Source organism: Globicephala melas, chromosome 11, assembly GCF_963455315.2.
Source record: "Globicephala melas chromosome 11, mGloMel1.2, whole genome shotgun sequence".
Lineage (NCBI taxonomy): Eukaryota > Metazoa > Chordata > Mammalia > Artiodactyla > Delphinidae > Globicephala > Globicephala melas.
In genome coordinates, this window is record NC_083324.2 from 66,116,527 (window position 1) to 66,134,472 (window position 17,946).

General features: G+C 50.9%; 1 protein-coding gene across 10 annotated transcripts in view; it reads left to right on the forward strand.

The window, feature by feature from the left end:
* Positions 1-17,946, forward strand: part of FGD2 (FYVE, RhoGEF and PH domain containing 2) — a 43,408-nt gene that overhangs the window by 4,274 nt on the left and 21,188 nt on the right. For 7 of the 10 annotated variants that reach the window (XM_060308708.1, XM_070046697.1, XM_060308709.1 and 4 more), the window contains exons 3-5: positions 14,049-14,315; positions 15,893-15,973; positions 16,679-16,827. In XM_060308708.1, the coding sequence (XP_060164691.1) occupies positions 14,049-14,315; positions 15,893-15,973; positions 16,679-16,827 (497 nt within the window). Of the gene's footprint in view, positions 1-10,891; positions 11,119-14,048; positions 14,316-15,892; positions 15,974-16,678; positions 16,828-17,946 lie in introns of those variants that run through there. The other 3 variants (XM_060308710.1, XM_030870873.2, XM_030870870.2) reach the window with 2 other exon arrangements.

Here is a 17,946-nt window from a genome sequence, read left to right on the forward strand (position 1 = left end):
GAAATAGTCCAGGCAAAAAAGAGCACATGTTGTATGATTCCATTTATATGAAGTTGTAAAACAGGCAAAGTTAATCTGTGGGGATAAAAATCAGAACAGTGGTTACCTATGGAAGAATGACTGGAAAGAGGCATGAGGAACTTTCTGGGAGGAATAAAAGCATTCTTCATCTTGACTAGGGTGGTAGTTATGTGAGTAGGTATACTAGTAAAAGCTCACCAAACTGTACTCTTAAAATCTGGGCATTTTCTTGTAAGACCGTTATTCCTTAATTAAGGAAGAAATATTTCAGGACTAAGATTCTTGTTTCCTTTTAGTGGGTATCTAAGGGTTTTAAAGGGTCAAAATGTCTATTGCACACATTCATGTGAATTCTTACATAACTAGAAAAACAAAACTATTCCCTTCTCCACTGCTTCCCTATCAGCCTGTGGCAGAGGCTGTATCCTTATGTGCAGTGGTGTGCTGGTAAGTGTTTAATAACTGGCTTTCTAGGAAAAGAAAAGCCCTGATTCGTAGCACTTGCTGATTCACGTAATGTAAATATTCTCACCATGGCTGATTTCATGCTGCTAGTGAGATGTCACTGAGCACAGACTTGGGAAGAAATGGGTACAGTTGACTTTCGCAAGCCAGTAGGAGCCAGCCCCAGCACACCCCTGCGGCAAGCCTTTATTGCAAAGCTTCCGGGGAGTCTTGGCGGAGCTGAGGGAGCAGCTGTTAAGCGGTGTGAGGCTCTGAGGTGAGCAGCCATTTCCTATTAGCTTGAACGTGAAGGATGGCAGGAAGGAAGGGACACTGCTCTCAAGTGGTCGTGTAAATACAACCCCGTTGTAAGAGGGGTCAGCCTTGCAAGATATGGCAGTTCAGCAGCTGTATAACTGGGGTTAGCAATCTGCTGGCAGCATTTGGATTTTCAAGTGAAAATATGGGTTATTTCGTTTAAAATTCCTGAATTCTCTTGGGGAGAACAAAGAGCAAAATCCTGTACCAGGGAGACGCAAGAGGGAAGAGATATGGGAACATATGTATATGTATAACTGATTCACTTTCTTATAAAGCAGAAACTAACACACCATTGTAAAGCAATTATACCCCAATAAAGATGTTAAAAAAAAAAAAATCCAGTACCAGAGGGCCTGCACTCCCTCCTGACAAGAACAGGTTGTAACAGGATAAAAGCTGCCCCCATGAGAAGGGCATGGATTCTCCACCCAGCTCTGCATCTCAACAACACACCTGCTGCAACCAGGGGTTTGCCTACATGGCTCTAGTTGGAATTTGAGTTTCTAAATCCTGGTTTAGATTGTGTAGTCTCTAAGAATTAGTTTGGTTTCTGGTAGAACAGTGTGTGTGTGTGTGTGTGTGTGTGTGTGTGTGTGTGTGTGTGTGTGTGTGTGTGTGTGTGTGTGTGTGTGTGTGTGTGTGTGTGTGTGTGTGTGTGTGTGTGTGTGTGTGTGTGTGTAGACTGTTACCTGCTGGGTGAGCTGAAGAATATCCATGCACAGCTACAATCCTCCCAGTTGGAGGAACCAGACTTGGCATCTTAGGGTACTCACGTTCACTCTGGGTGCTCTTGAGACACCAACGGACAACAGAACCTGGCCAGGGCATTGCCTGGACCCCTGATTCCCAGTTCTCGCTGAACATTAGAATCACTAAAGGAGTTTAAAAAAAAAAAAAAAAAAAACTCAGCCTAGACAGTTGACTAAGAATCTCTGGGGATAGAGTCTGGAAACCAAAATGTTTTAGGGAAGTTCTACAGATGATCCCAATATGTTTTTTGGATTTTTTGTTTTTGTTTTTGTTTTTTTTAATGAAGGCACCAGTTAAAGGTGCTTTTTCCTTGGACCAAAGGAAGAGTCAGATGTAGCATCCAGCTTAAGTTCTCTTTCCTCCTCAGGTTGTAGTTTCCAGTCCTTCCTATAAGAAAGGGGCAGGACAGTGAGAGAGGTGTGGCTTGCTCACCCCCACCGCTTCTAGGGACCAGGTAGAAGTTGCATCTCGTTCAGAAGACTAGGGCCAGGGTTCCAGCAGGGACTAGAGGCAGAATGAACTTTGGCTCGCAGTGAAGCTGGGTGCCCTGTGGGAGTTCAGAAGGGACAGAAAGTAAAAATGCCCCTTGAGTCCTTCAACCAATATTTATTGAGCACCTACTATGTGCCAAGCATTGTTGCAGTTACTGGAGATATAGCAGTAAGCAAAATAGACAAAAATGCCTGCTTCATGGAGCTGGCATTCTAATGGGGGAGACAATAAACATAATAAAGAAATCAGTATATGAGAAAGAGATAAGTGAGAAAAATAAAGCAGAGGAGGGGGACTGGAAATATGTAGTGGTATTACAATTTGGGGAGTATATGGGGGTGAGGAAAGCCCTTGGTGAGAAGCTAACACTTAAGCAAAGATTTAAAGGAGGCGAGAGGGTGAGCCAGGCGGGTATATGGCAGAAGAGAGTTCTAGATCAAAGGAATGGCACATGCAAAGACCCTGAGGTGAGAGTTTGTCTAGTAGGTTGGAGGGCAGAGAGGAGGTCAAGTCCCTAGAGCAGAGTGAGGGGGGATAGTGGTGGAATTGAGGTCAGGGAGTTGGGCCTTGTAGGCCATTGTCTGTGGACTTGGCTATGACACCCAATGACACATAAATTGGAGAGATCCCTAATGTAGACCAGACAAAGGTGGCCCTTGAAAAGTGTGGGGAAACTGAGGCTAGAGTCACGGACATTCAGTCATCTTTCTTTCTGATTTGCCCTATGGGGGACTGGGACTGTGATGGGGGGGTCACTGAACCCTGAGATGGGTGGAAAACTGCAGGGTGTATGTATGTGTCACCCTGAGGGGCTGGGGCTTGGGGGAGGAGGCGGGACAGGGCTGGGGCTTGTTGGAACCTGGTCAAGGTGGAGGGCAGACGATGGAGGAAAGAGAACCCTACACTCTTCCACGACGCCTTCCTACATGCTCAGAGTGTCCTACTCCCTATTCAGGAAAGATTTGTGGAGGGCCTGCTATGTGGCAGGCACTGTGCTAACTTCTGGGACACAGAGACACATAAGCCAAGGTCCTGTCCCCTCAGGGTCTTGTAAAGTCTACAGCCTCTGGCACGATTTTAAGAGTGTCATTTGTCACATTCCCTCACGTTCCTAGCACTGGGGCCGTTTGCTGAAAGGAAAGAATGAAGAGAGAATCCTGGTGGGAAGAAAGAAGGAATCATGCAGCTCTTTGATGGGAGCAATGGATTTTAGTGGTTCGTTATGTAACAGTTCTCCCAGAAGTATGCAAAAGAGGAGCTCTGCGACAGAGAAGATGCGCTGATGGTGGATCTCCGGCGAGTGGAGAATAACTCCTGCTGGCGTGTGGGGAGATGGGCAGCAGTAGCTCAGGCGGGGAAGTGCTCATGGGAGAAAGGTCACTGGTGGGCAGGGCAGCTGGCTGTGCGGAAACAATCTGTTCTTTCTCCACTCGAAACCTGTCGATTCTCTCCAAGCTGCTCATGTTTCTCCAGCAGGCCTCAAGAAAGGCCCACAGCTGTTTGAAGATAAAAGGAGGCTGACCTAGGGTGTGAGGCCCCACCTGCTGGCCGTGTGCTCTGAGAAGCCGCCGCCTAGCACCATTCCTGGGCTTGGGCCTTCCCTTGCTGGCTCCCATCTGGCGCCTCCCTGCCCGGTCCCCGTTCCGGGGGTGTGGACGTAGCTCGGCCTCCTGCGTGTTCCCTGTTAGGCCAGCCCTGCTGCTGCTTCACCCACCTGGCTGGCTTCTCATTCTGGCTTTCCCAGGACACCACCCTAGGTCCCACCTGAGGCCAGCTTCTGGTGACCTTGAGGCCGTCTTGAATAGCAGGACGGGGCCAGGGCCTGCCACAAGGGTGGCCCAATCCCTGAGAGTACCAAGTCTGAAACTAGATCATTCACACGCCGAAGAAGAAGAAAGAGTTGTTTATGTTCCTCACTGACGTCCTCCTGGCCACCCACGTCAGGACTGATACGTTTGCTGTCTTGTCTTTCAGGCCGCTGCACCCCTAGAACGGACCTTCCCCTGGCTCACGTGGAGGGAGGTTGATTTTGCCACCCTGTGTTCCTCAAGGCGCTGATGGGCTCTGAATAATCACACCCCACGGACTGACAGTACAAATTAGGAACACCCAGAGCACAAAGGGGCAGGGGGCACACAGAAGGGGAAATACGGGAAGCTTCCTGGGAAGGTGAACAGCAGGAAGCAGGGCTGCCTGAGCCTGGCACCCAGGCCTGCTGATGGGCAGCCGGCAGCACCAAGCTCTCCCAGAAGATAGGAAGATAAATGCCAGAGGGACTGAACGGGAAAATGCTGGCTGTTTGGAGGAGGGGACAGAGGAGACTAGTCTATGAGGGAGGCGAGCTTTTTTCATCTCTCCTCCTCCAAGCCAGGGACTGCTGAGGAAAGCCCACCCCTCCACTGGCACTGGTGGTGTGGCCTCTGCTCATCGCATGACTACCCAGACAGCCCACACCCCCAACCCCGTCAGGGCCTCCCCAAGCCTCGAGCCTCCTAGGGGCTAGAAGACTGAGGGGGAGGGGGAGGCTGCGAGGGGAGGAGCGGCAAGGGCTGCACCAGACACTGGAGCAGGTTTCAGCCAGCTGCCGGCATCTCCCCTGGATCCGCGTCATCCCTCACTCACAGGCCTGTCTGTCACAGGCCATTAAGTTCTTGGCAGGTGCTATGTTAGGCTGAGGCTGCAGGCCAGGCTTGGGGCAAGGGGGTCGCAGGGAACAAGCCAGCCTGTCCTCTCTGGGCCTTGGCTCACTGGGGATACCTGCTCCTCTGGGGAGTCCTCACTCTCCCCTGAAAAAGCCACACCCTCACACACCCCTGGAGATCACACATATGTCTCTCTCTCTCTCTCTCTCTCGCTCTCTCTCTCTCTCTCTCTCTCTCTCTCACACACACACACACACACACACACACACACACACACACACACACACACACACACACACACACACACACACCCCATCCAGGTCCCAAATGTTGACATTTCCTCCCTGGCAGCCCCTAAATGCCCTCTGCTGCCCCAGGGCTGCCAGTGAGAGGCCCTTTGGGTGCCCCTAGTCTGCACACAGAGCCCCATTTGCATCCCAGGGCAGAGCTTTCTTGCCAGCCAGCCAGCTTGTCTGCCATGTGACTGCCCAGCCCTACAGTTCCTGCTTGGGCATCCCTCCCTCTTTCCCTCTGTCTGGGCTGCAGGAACTGAGCTCGTCCATCCTCCTTAAGGCTTGAAAGCAGAACTAAGAGAAGAGAAAGCACGAGGCTTATCTACGCCAAGGACCCCAAAAGCCCTGAAATGGATGCCACCACTCAGAGAGAGATGTGTTCACGACCATTGAATCAGGGCCTACTCTGCATAAATAAAATTCAGTTCATGTGAAAGCACCTCAGCTCAGCAGACAAAGCCTGCCAGGGACAGGCTCCTGGGGCCCCCTCAGCCCATGTCCTGCCATTCCCCAGTCCCTAGACACTCCAATGTGCTGGACTCCCTGCCCTTATTCCTAGTCTCTCCCTGGTCTCTCAAGCCCATACCACTTCCTTCTGCTTTGAATGCCTTTTCCCACCTTCTCAACCTGGAGAGTTTACTCATCCTTCATCCTTCAGGCTGCCTCTGCTAGGAAGCCTTCCTTGATAGCACCCTCTGCTCTCTGCAGACTTCAGTGCCCCTTCTTTGGGTGTTCACAGCTTCCCTGTTCAAAGCATTTCCCACATTGTATTTCAGTTGTTAACAGGCCCATCTTCCTCCTTAGACTATTAGCTAAGGGGCAGGGGACAGTGTTTAATCCATAACCTCTACCATAGGGCTGACACATAGTAGATGCTCAAGAAATACTTGCCAACTGAATGCATGACTTAATGAATGGGGCAGAAGAGATCCAAGTAAACAGAGAAGAACACCAGGTCTCTGAGGAGGGAAAGGAATGCCAACGGTAGATATCAAGGAAGGCTTCCTGGAGGAAGTAAATAAGCTGTTGACAGGGTGGAGACATTCCAGGCAAAAGGAACTGATTAGTCGGGGTGGGGGGGTGCAGGGAGCCATAGAAAAGGTCTTCTGTCAGGAATAACATTCACTGAGCACCTTCTCTGTACCAGGCCTTACTCTAAACCCTTACACATGGTATTATTTAATCTTCACAACAACCATAGGAGATTGGCACTGTAATTATCCCCATTTCACAGATGAAGAAAGTGAAGTTCAGTTACTGGCCCAAGGAGTTTAGGTCAGATTTGATGAGAGAAGCAGAACAACCAGAAGTGATACAGAATATGGGATTTGACCTTATGCAATGGGGCAGCTACTTAAAGAATTGATGCTTCTGAGTCTAAAATCCTCATGGCAGGCAGTGAGGAAGGGAAGATGGATGTGAAATTGGGGAGAACAAGAAGGAACTGAACCATTGAGGAAGGGCTGGGACTCTGAAGGATGAACAGGCAGCCACGCCGAGACAACTTCGGTGACACAAGTGACCTGCAGAAGAAGTTGGCACCCTTTGTCCTGGAGCTAAACACATACCCGGCCTAGGACTAGACAAGCTGAAGGAGGTCGGCAGAGAACCCACAGATCTGCATCAACACGCGTGAACTGCAACACTGCAGGAGCCCTGCACCAACCACAGGAGCAAGCACGGCTGCTGCGTCTGCCCCTGCCACCATGGTCAGCTTGCAGGAAAGGGAATTCTGGAACTGTGGTTCAGCTTAGCTCAGCTGACACAGCCCAGAGCTACCACTCAAGGTCCCAACCCAGACCTACATGTGTATAAGGAAGAAATGGCTGGGAAGTTGATCAGAGCCAAACCAGGGGGTCTTGGCAGCACTCCAAGGAATTTGGGATTCCTTCTGTGGGATAACAGTGCTGATTTTCGAGACTGTGTGTTGAGTTGGAAGCAAAGGTGGGACATGCCCCTGGTGATGTCCTGAAGGTGTTGGGCATATTCAGGTTGGGGTGGGAGACAGGAAGAGATGCCTGTGGAACCCTGAGATAGATTCTGAATTGAGTGGAAGAGGCTGTGTGTAAATGAGGGAACCAGAAGCTGAGCCTTGGGTGGTGCCTACAGGCGAGAAGCAAGTCAGGCAGAAAGGCTGACAGAACTGTGAGGGCCGAGGTCAGGGAGGTGGGAGGACCAGGGAAGCAGAGCCCTGGAAGACATTTTTTTGGGTGTGGGCATCTTGGCCCTCCTTCTTGGGCAGATGTAGCTCTGATGGTGCCTGTGCCATGTTTGGAGTTGGGCATTTAGTGTGGCCTCCTGCTGGTGCCCCTACCCACTCTCCCCCACCTCTGTGAGGGGAAGGTCCAGATACTGCTCTGGAAGCCCAAGGTGCTGGCAGCTGAGGGGTGAGATAAGCCTCTGGGCCCAGGGTGTGATGTTTGTCCATCCTGCATGCCTTCTGAGGCCCCACTGGGTGCAGGACACTGGGCTTGGCTGGGGACCAGCCAGGAAGCATGGGCACCTGGGCCCTGCAAGCCGGAAGCTAGCGTACAGTCTGGTGGGAGGCAGAGGAGGAAACTGGGCCCTGCAGTGGAGGAGAGAGGAGCACGAAGGAGGGAGGTCTCCCCAGACTTGGGAAGAATCCAGGAAGAAGTGGCATTTAAAGACGAATCCGATCAAGCCCCTAGATCTAATCACATTGACAGGAAATCCAGGGGCCAGCTCTGCAGTCAGCAGACTGTGGGACCTGTAGGGCCAGGAACCCAGTGTCCTCATAGCCATATTGTGTGGGAAAACAGAAAGAACAAGTTGAACCTGTGGATGAAAAGTGAGTTAATAGACAGAGCAGCCCATTGTAACATGTGGACCTTATTTGGATCCTGATTTTTTTAAAAAATGGTGATCGGTTAGTTTGCTCAGGCTGCCATAACAAAATAGACTGGGAAGCTTAAAAACAACAGAAATTTATTTCTCACAGTTCTGGAGGCTTGAAGTCCCTGATCAAGGTGTGGCAGGGTTCTGTTTCTGGTGAGGACTCTCTTCCTAGCTTGTAGACGGCCACTTAGTCTCAGGTGCCCTTTCCTTGGAGTGTGCAGGGGTGTGTGTTGGGGGGTGGTGTGGAGAGAGAGATCTCTTGCCCGTCTTATAAGGCCACCAACCCTATCAGATTAGGGCCTCACTCTTATGACCTCATTTAGCCTTAATTACCTCCTAAAGGACCTCTTTCCAAATTCAGCCACAATGGAGATTAGGGCTTCAATATGTGAATTCGGAGGGACACAGTTCAGTTCATAGCAGATGACATTTATGAAGCATTGGCACTTTGCTGACTGGGTATTTGATTATATTGAGGAATTACTGCTAAATATCTCTTGGGGTATGATAATGGTAAAGTGTTTCACATATATACACATACATGTATATAACATGTATAATATATATGTATGCATGTATAGAATAATATTGGCATTATATGTACTGTGATATGTACACAGTACATTATATGTACATTATGTGTACATTTTTGCACACAGGAGTATATATATTTCCTTATTATTTATTTATTTATTTATTTCATTTATTTATTTTTGGCTGCATTGGGTCTCCTTTCCATCCCGGCCTCCAGTTTACACTCAGGAGGGCAATCCTTTTTCCTAGCTCCTATCATATCTTTTTGGAGATATTCTACAGACAACACACAAATGTATGTGCAAAACTACCTTCCTTTTTTTTTCTGTAAAATATAAATGGTAGCGTATAATGTTGTTCTGCATCTTATTTCTCTTTTTTCTACTTTATCTTTAAAATCATGTCAGATTAGTGCATAAAATTTCATACTGTGGGGCTTCCCTGGTGGCGCAGTGGTTGAGAGTCCGCCTGCCGATGCAGGGGACACGCGTTCGTGCCCTGGTCTGGGAAGATCCCACATGCCATGGAGCGGCTGAGCCCGTGAGCCGTGGCCGCTGAGCCTGCGCGTCCGGAGCCTGTGCTCCGCAATGGGAGAGGCCACAACAGTGAGAGGCCCGCGTACCGCCAAAAAAAAAAAAAATTTCATACTGTGTAATGGCTCTACTGTATAAACGTACCGTAAATTCATGTAACGTTTAAGTTGCTGCCAATTTATGTGCTATCATAACCAAGGCTACACTGAATACTTTGTAGACCTAACATTTTTGCACACAGGAAGAAATATATTTGTATAGGCAACAGGAAGAAATGAGAACGCTGGATCAAAGTGCATGTGCATTTAAAACTTTTTTAAATTAATTAATTAATTTTATTTTTGGCTGCGTTGGGTCTTTGTTGCCGTGCGCGGGCTTTCTTTAGTCGCGGTAAGTGGGAGCTACTCTTCGTTGTGGTGTGCCGGCTTCTCATTGCGGCGGCTTCTCTTGTTGCAGAGCACGGGCTCTAGGCACGCGGGCTTCAGAAGTTGTGGCTCGTGGGCTCTAGAGCGCAGGCTCAGTAGTTGTGGCGCACGGACTTAGTTGCTCCGCGGCATGTGGGATCTTCCCGGACCAGGGCTTGAACCCATGTCCCCTGCATTGGCAGGCGGATTCTTAACCACTGTGCCACGAGGGAAGCCTCCTTATTTTTTAGATATGCACCAAAATATTTGTGGGTGAAATCATCTGATTTGCTTCAGAATGGTCTGGGAAGGGGAAGTGAATGTGACTATAGATGGAGCCGGGCTGACCATGAGCTGATGGTTGTTTGTTGGGTCTGGGTCATGAGTTCATGGGGGTGCATCGTATTATTCTACTTTTGCATATGTTCTAAATTCTCCATAACAAAAAGTATAAACAAAAAGTGAGGAGGATGATTGTGATTTAGGGTTGGGGGGAGAAGCCAGGCATCTGCTAGAAGAAATTGCTCAGGCAGAGCTCTGAGGGAGTGAGGCTTTTGGGTGTGTGAGGCCCCAGTATTTCACAGGCACTGGAGCGTGAAGCTGTGCCAGGTGCTTCGGGTACCAAGGTGACTGAGGCTCAGTCCCTACCCTCCAGGACAAAGACCAGTCTCAATGGAGGGCCCCGGCTCAGGGCAAGCGAGACCAGAACCCAGTGGGAGAGCCCTGAAGGGCCTGTGAAGCTTGAATAAGGGGAACAGAAGCAGTTATCATTGTTCTGGAAGTGCTGGGAGACCAAGTGGTAAAAGGAGGCATCAGGCAGAGACCACCCAGTGTGCTAGGAACAGGGAAGCCTGAGGATGGAGCATCAAGAATGTGATCATCCAGGCTCCCAACCAAATCTTTGCTGGAATTGTAGGAAACTGACCTTCGCTTTAGAAATCTGACTTCTTTTTGCGTTCTTACTAGGTGACTTTGGGCAAGTTACTTAAACCCTCTGATCCTCAGTTTTTTCTTCTGTAAAATGGGGATCGTAATAGGGCCCACCCCATAAGGTTGCTGTGGTATTAAATGAGAAAATATTTCTAAACCACTGAAAAGAGTTTGTGTTAGTTATTATTATCATCAGAGTTTCAGGGAGGAAGTTACCTTCCCTTGGGGCAAGAAGGTGGAGACATCAGTTATTAAAATGAGAGAACCCCAGTGGGGAGGTGGGAACACCATATTACTCTTCTCTGCCAGCCCCTAATAGGTTTGTGATTTATTTTTAATTTAAAAAGCTGTTTTCTTACAGTGGTGAGCAGGGTCAGATGCAGAAAAGAAGTTGTAGAGAAAGGACCAAATAAAATCCACTGGACCTTGTGAGAAGGTGTGGTTGGCCAGAGTGGTGAGTGTCTCAGGCCAAGAGCCCAGTTCCAGAAACTCCCTCTAGGCCCCCGTTGCCCTCTTGGGGTGGCTTCTGGAACAGGGGGTCTACAGGAGTGAAAGGTCAGGCCCCGTGGGGGTGGGGTGGGGTGGGGCCCAAGCAGGCTCCTCCCTCTGTAGGGAGCACCCGCCTTTCCCCTTCAAGGCTGTGGCTCTGGGACCACTTCCTCTTTCCTCACTCTGAAGCAGGGAGCAGGCCTGCTGAGGCCTCAGGAAGAACGGGACTCCAGGATGCCTTAGCACACCTGTGACCTCAGGTGGGGGTGGCTGAGTGTGCTGGTTGGAGACCTCTCTCCCTGCTTCAGGGGTAGCTGAGGACCACCTTGGAGGCCTGCAGGATGGAGGGGGCTAGTAAGGAGAAGCTGTCATCTGTGTCCAGTCTGGTGACTGCGTTTGAAAATAGCAGGTACGGGGTAGTGGAGGTGGGAAGGGTCACCTTGGCCAACTGGCAGTCTCCCTCGAGCTCCTCTGCCCACCCCTGGGCCCTTGGGCAGCCCAGACCCTCCCAGTCTCCAGGCTAAGGAGCAGGGCTGGGGCCACCTTGGACCCTCACAGTGAGCAGTTCTGTCTCTGGGCCCTGTCCTGCACACGTCCTCCTGTCTGGGCAGTGCCCACGTCCCTCGGCCATGGGTTCCTTAGAGCATGGGAGAGTGTTGTTGGGGCACCGGGCCTGCGCAGGGGTGAGAGCATGTGTGTTAATGTGTTGGGGAGAGTCCAGACGTGTGTGTAATTATGAGTGAGCGTGGGTGGACCAGATGCCGTGTTTGGGCTGCAGAACTCCACCCGTTGTCTCTCCAGCAGAAATAATAGCTAATACTTATCAAGTGCTTACTCCCTATGAGTAGGATAACCATACAATTTATCATTCAGACCAGGACACAATGGAAACTGAATGCCCTTAAATTTTTTTGGTGGGAGGGAGGGGACAATAGGAAAGGTTGAGACTGTCACAGGCAAACTGGGATATGTGGTCAGCCTACCTATAGGGTACTGTTCTAAGTGCATTTGCTACTTATTTCATTTAATCATCTAACAGCCTATTAGGGGTAGGTTCCATCTCTATACCCATCTTACAGATGAGAAAGGGGAGGCACAGAGAGGTGGGGAGGCTTTAAGTGCTTTAAGTTCATGGGCAAGGAGCAATGCAGGGGCTTCCATCTGAAGGGAAAAGCCTGACCTGGATGTGTAGAGGTCACTGTGTGTCTGTATGTGACATTAATCCATTCTGCAGGCATTTCTTAAGCCCAGGACTGTGTTAGGGATTGTGACTGTTGTAAGTAGGGTTCTCTGGAAATAGACTCCGGGGTAGAGATTTGCTTCAGGAAATTTGCTGGGGAGGCTTTGGGGAACAATACCTGTGTGGGTGAGGGAGGCAGCTTTGGGCACAGGGAGAGGTTGAACTGCCGAGCACTTGCCACAGAGGCTGCAGCCCGTCCCAGAGAGCTCTGGAGCTGGAGGCCTTTCAGGCTGTTCCAGATGAGGCAAAGGGCTAGGTCTTTGTACCCTCACATGGACTAGTCATTGGATGTGGACCTTAGATGAGGTAGCTCTCTTCCAGAGAGGGCAATTCCCAGGGAGGGACCCAGTCAATAACCTGTCAGCCACCATACCACCAGAAGCTAGGGGAAGAGTGCCTCAGTGCTGAGGGGGTGTGGGTGGCACAGCACAGCATCGCACAGGAACTGTATCAGATGCAGGAGCCTAAAGAATGATCCCTGCCCGGAGGACTTCTGTCTTTGGTGCTAAGCTCATGGAATGACCATGATGCCAGGTCATGGGCAATAGATATCCTGGGAGGGGCCTTGACGCTCAGAGCAGGCAAAGCCTCCTGTGGGCTTCATGGTGGAGGCAGCATAGACGTGGACCTAGAAGGGCAGTTCAGCTTCCTGAGCGGGTGACCTGACCCTGCTTCTCCCAGAGGGCTTTGCCGGGCACGTTCTGTTCAGCACCGAGGACAGCTCTAGGCAGCACCTTCCTGGACCACCACCTCACTCAACACGCCAGGTGTGCCCAGTGGAGACCCTCAGCATGTGTGCTCTGCCTAGGCAGCACTTCTAGCAGGAGGAGGCAGCCCTCAGAACATTTGGGGTCAGAGGAGGTCTTGTCGGGAGGATGAGGGTCACCTCTTACTGTGTGAGGGGACCCATGCCAGCTGCCTTGGCCTGAGCTTTCTTGTGAGGTACTTCCTTTCAGTGCCTTAACTGATCTGAAACTGAGGGGTGAAGAGGAAACAGAAGCTGGCCTGGGCACTTGGGGAGAAATGCAGAAGCTGAAACCAAATGTAGAACAGAAAGCCTGAGACTCAGCTAATTCCGTGAGCTGCAGACCAGACCAGTGTGCTGAGGAACCGTGGTGTACTGGAGTGCCAGAGAGGAGCCATGGGGGACTGGGTCCCAATCCTCTCTCTGCCACCAACCAGGGTGTGACATGGGGCAGGTCACGTTGACTCTCTGCACCTGTTTCTCCTTGACTCACATGCGGAGGGGCAGTTTAAGGCTCAGGCTCGGGAGCCAGCCTGCCTGATCTGAATCCCACCTCTGCCCCCCTCTTGCTGCAAGATCCTCTCTTTTCCTAGCTGCAGAATAGGGGTAATGAGAAACTTCCTCACAGAGTTTTGAAGATTTTGTACCTGTCTGGTTCTCCATTCCCCAGCCTGCCTTTCTTATAAGGGTGCCCACCCTGTGCTGTCACCACAAGCCCTTCCACACCAAAGGGAATGGGTCCCAGCCCAAGTCGTTGGATATATTCCTTGATGGTGGCCTCTGTTATCTAAAGAACTTAACTGGCCTACAAATCCAATAGGTAGGATAACAAAGCCACACTACAAAAGCTCATCCCTGGAGGGAGAGGGAAACTGATCCCAGGCTGGCTTTTCCCACCACTAGAGGTGTGCAGGGCGTAGCTCACACTGAAAAGCCCCAGCCTTATCAGCTCTGCCCTCCCTTTAGAGTGTTCCATGGCTCCCACCTTCCCTCGATATATCAGTTACTAGGATTTTAGGGGATTTCCTGCTTACAGAGACTTAAAACCAGGGGTGAGGTCCACAGGCGAGGTGATCTGGGAGGGCACTTAAAACCCTCTATGTGCAAAAAGAAGGGTTCCTAGCTGCATTTTAAACAAGGAAGTGTGTTGTTCCCCGGAAAACAAGACACAGTCTACACTGACTCATTTTGAAGACTGGAGTTCCCTCCAAGAGAGGTGTTGGGGAGGGAAGTAGAAGTCTCAGTGAGTTCTTCCTGTGCACCAGGTACTCAGAGGCCAGTGAACATCTGTGATTTGCATTAATTGCCCCCAAATCCCCACCAGAGAGGTGCTATTCTTCTCCCTACTCTACAGGCTGGAAACCCTCAGGTCTGCTGTCTTCTCCTCAGGACCCCGGGAGCAGCACCCGGAGTCCACGGCCTGGAGGCTGGGCATCACCACGCTGGGTGCAGGCCTCCTTCACCCACAGGGCCATTGGATAAGCCCACCGTGGAGGAGGCCGTGGACTCCGGGCCCAGGACGATCAGCAGGAGGTATCTGAGCTCCCTGAAGAACAAGCTGTCCAGCAGGGACTGGAGGAAATCTTGCCAGGCTAGGACCTGCCCTGGCCCCGGGACACAGGTGCCTGAGGGGTAGAAGTGGGGAGCTGGGTGGGGGCCCCTCCACTGACCTCCTTCCCACACATTCTCTCCCAGCCAGAGCCAGCACTTCCCCAGGTGGGGTCTTGTGTGACCAGAGATCAGCTGAAAGCTAGATTCACACCCACCCCACCCTTAACGGCCTTTGATTAAGTGTCTGCTATGCGCCCCGCTGCTGGCATTATTTCTCATACCCCTCACTATAGGAGTCTTTTAGGCATGGAAATTGAAACTCAGACAGCTTAAGGAACTTGTCCAAGGCCACACAACTTGGAACCTAGTACCTTTCCCAGGGGCGGCCTCCATTTACCCACTGAAGGAGGCAACAGTGCCAACTAGAAATAGAGGTCAGCGCTAATTCCTGCCCTCAGACTCATCCTGGGCAGGTCACCTCCCTTCTCTGGGTTTCAGTTTTCTTGTCTGTGGAATTTAAGAGCTCAGCTGCACGAGGCTGTGCACCCTGGAGCCGGACTACCAGGGTACACGTCCCAGCTCTTCTGCTTACTATGTGACCTGGGGCAAATCTCTTTAACCCCTTTGTGCTCGTTTCCTCATTTATGAAATGGGGATGGTGATCATAGTAGTACATACTATGTATACTGGTTATCAGTTGCTGCATAACAAACTATGCCAAAATGTGGAGACCAAAATGTGGAGTTTATTATTTCTGACAGTTTTGTGGGTTGATTGGAATGCTATTGGGTGGTTTTTCTGTTGGTCTCACTTGGAGTTTGTCTTAGCTCAGGATGCCATAGCAAAATACCACAGACTAGGTGACTTAAACAGCAGAAGTGCATTTTCGCACAGCTCTGCAGACTGGACATCCAAGATCAAGGTGCTGGCAGGGTTGGTTTCTGGTGAGGCTCCCTTCCTGTCTTGTAGATGGCCATCTTCTCACTATGTCCTCACACGACCTTTCCTCTGTTCACATGCTCTCTTGGTGTCCCTCCCTCTTCTTATAAGGACACCAGTCTTAGTGGATTAGGCTCTACCCTTCTATCTCAATTAACTTAATTACTAAAGGCCCTATTTCCAAAATATAGTCACATTGGAGGTTAGGGCTTCAATGTATTGATCTGGGGACACAATTCAGTCCATAACACAGTCTCTCAAGTGGCTGCAGTCAGATGTTGGCTGGGGTGGGAATGCCCAAGATAGCTCATCTCCCAAGCCTGGTGCCTGGGCAGGGACAGCTGGAAAGCTGTCCTGAGCTGGGATGCTGGCACGGCTGGACCCCTGGCTCCCTCTCATTGTAGTCCCAGGGCCTCTCCTCTCCATGTGGCCTCTCCATCAGGGCAGCTACACCTCCAGATGTGGTAGTTCGTGGCTCCCAACAGAGCACAAGTGGAAGCTTCCAGGCCTCTTAAGGCTTAGGCCCAGAACTGGCGCAGCCTCACTCTGCCCCATCCTCTCAGTTAAATCGATCCCAGCGCCAGCCCAGATGAGCTGCAGGAGGGCATGAATCCTGGGAGGTATGTTTCACTGGGGCATCTTTGGATACTGCTCCCATCAGAGCAGACCAAAGCTCTCCTTCTCCTTCTCCTCCCAACTCCCCTGCAGGAGCCTGAGGAGAAGAGGATCGTCCAGGAGCTGCTGGAGACAGAGCAGGCCTATGTGGCACGCCTCCACCTGCTAGACCAGGCCAGTGGCCAGGACGCCCGCTCCTGAGCCCCAGCACCTGGGTGTCCTCACCTCACCCCTGCTCTCCCTTCTGACCCACCTCACAAGAGCTGAGAGTTAGGACCTCGGGGTTTGATTCTAGGAAGCCTTAGTCTTTTTAACTCCATTGGCTGGAGTTCAGGCAGAAATCGGGATTTAGCTCGTTAGCCCCACTCCTGGTTCCACCGTTAGTGCCTGGGCTGGTCTCACAGGAGTGGAGAACACACCAGCCAGTCCTTCCAGGCCCCACACAGCATCCTCATCTGTCATTCCAACTCCCAACATCCTCACCACTGTTAGCCCTTCACACTTTCTTAAGGAGCCCTAAGGCGAGAGGGTTAAATCACTGAACATCAGCAGTGGGATCTTGAGCCTGGCGAAGTCCAAGACTTGACAGACACGAGATAGGCCCATTTCTGACATTCATCAGCTGCCAGCCTTTGGCCAAGTCCCTGTGTCTCTAGGCCTTGGTTTGCGCATCTGTGAAGTGGCCGGAATACAATCTTCCCTGCTTCTCTCTCTTCCCAGGGTTTTTGTGAGATTGATGGGAGATTAAGGAGGTGAAAGCATTCAGCAAGCTGGGGAGGGACCCCAAAGCCCCTGGGACTGTGCTTGTCTCCCCCTGGGCTGTGTTGGGGGTGGAGGTCCTTCTCTGCCACAGGCCCAGTGACCCAGCTGCGGCTGTAGGTGTTCTTCCAGGAGCTGCTGAAGGAGGCCCGCAGCAGCAAGGCCTTCCCCGAGGATGTGGTCAGGCTCATCTTCTCCAACACCGCCTCCATCTACCAGTTCCATGCACAGTTCTTCCTCCCAGAGCTGCAGCAGCGGCTGGACAACTGGTGAGGTCCAGCAGGAGCCCCTGAGGCCCCCTGACCACAGCCCTGGTCAGGTCCGGTTGCAGCCCCCAGGGAACTGGGTCTGGCCTATTATGCCCCTGCCCTTGCTGTGTGACCATGACTCTCCTCCTCTGGGCTTGCTCTGTCTGCACAGTGAGGGGCTTGGACGAGGCGTGTGTGTGTGTGTGTTTGTGTGTGTGTGTGTGTGTGTGTGTGTGTGTGTGTGTGTGTCCTGGAGAAGGGGATGGATCAGGTCCTCACTAGGCTGAGTGACTTAGGAGGCAGTGGAAATAACCAGCACTAACTGAGTGTTTCCTACTTGCCCTGCCTTGGGCTTTACACCTATTAACTCGCTTAATCTTCACATCAGCCTGCTGTGTGATGATGGCATCGTGGTTATGCAGGAACCCCTCTCTGTTTTCAGAGATGACTACTAAAGTATTTAGTGCTGAAATTAGTATCTTGCCAAAGAAATGCCATGATGTCTGGGATGTCCTTTAAAATTCTTTGTTAAAAAAGAATCTTAGCAATTGTTAAGTGCAGGGACAGATATATAGGGGTTCGTTATTATATTCTTTTTATTTTATGATTGCTTAAAATTTTTTGCAATAATTTTTTTTGAAAAAAACAACCCTGTGAGGTTGCCTACCATCATGCCCAGTTTTTTCAGATGGGAAAATTAAGGTATAGAGAGGCTAGGTGACTGGTCCAAGAACACACAGCTAGAGTAAGTGGTGCGGTTGGAAATCAGACTCAGGCGGGCCAGCTCCAGATGGTCAGTCCTTACCGCTCTGCTGTAACAGTTCCTGGGTCGAATGACCTTTTCTTACCTCTCTGAGCCTGGATTTCCTCTTCTCTAAGATGGGCCATTGACTGTCCCTCCTCCCGCACGCAGGGTTGTGAGAATTAAATGAGATGAGACATGCACGGAATCTTGGGCAGTGCTTGGCATGTGGCCCTTGTTATTGTTACATGAACAAGCATCAGGTGGTTATTGAACGCCTGTTGTGGGCCTGACACTGTACTGGGCCTTTGGGGGAATCCAGTCCGTGGGAGAGAGCAGCATCTGCCCTCAGGGGGCTCACAGTCTAAGGGGGAGTGAACCACACACATGTGTGAGGA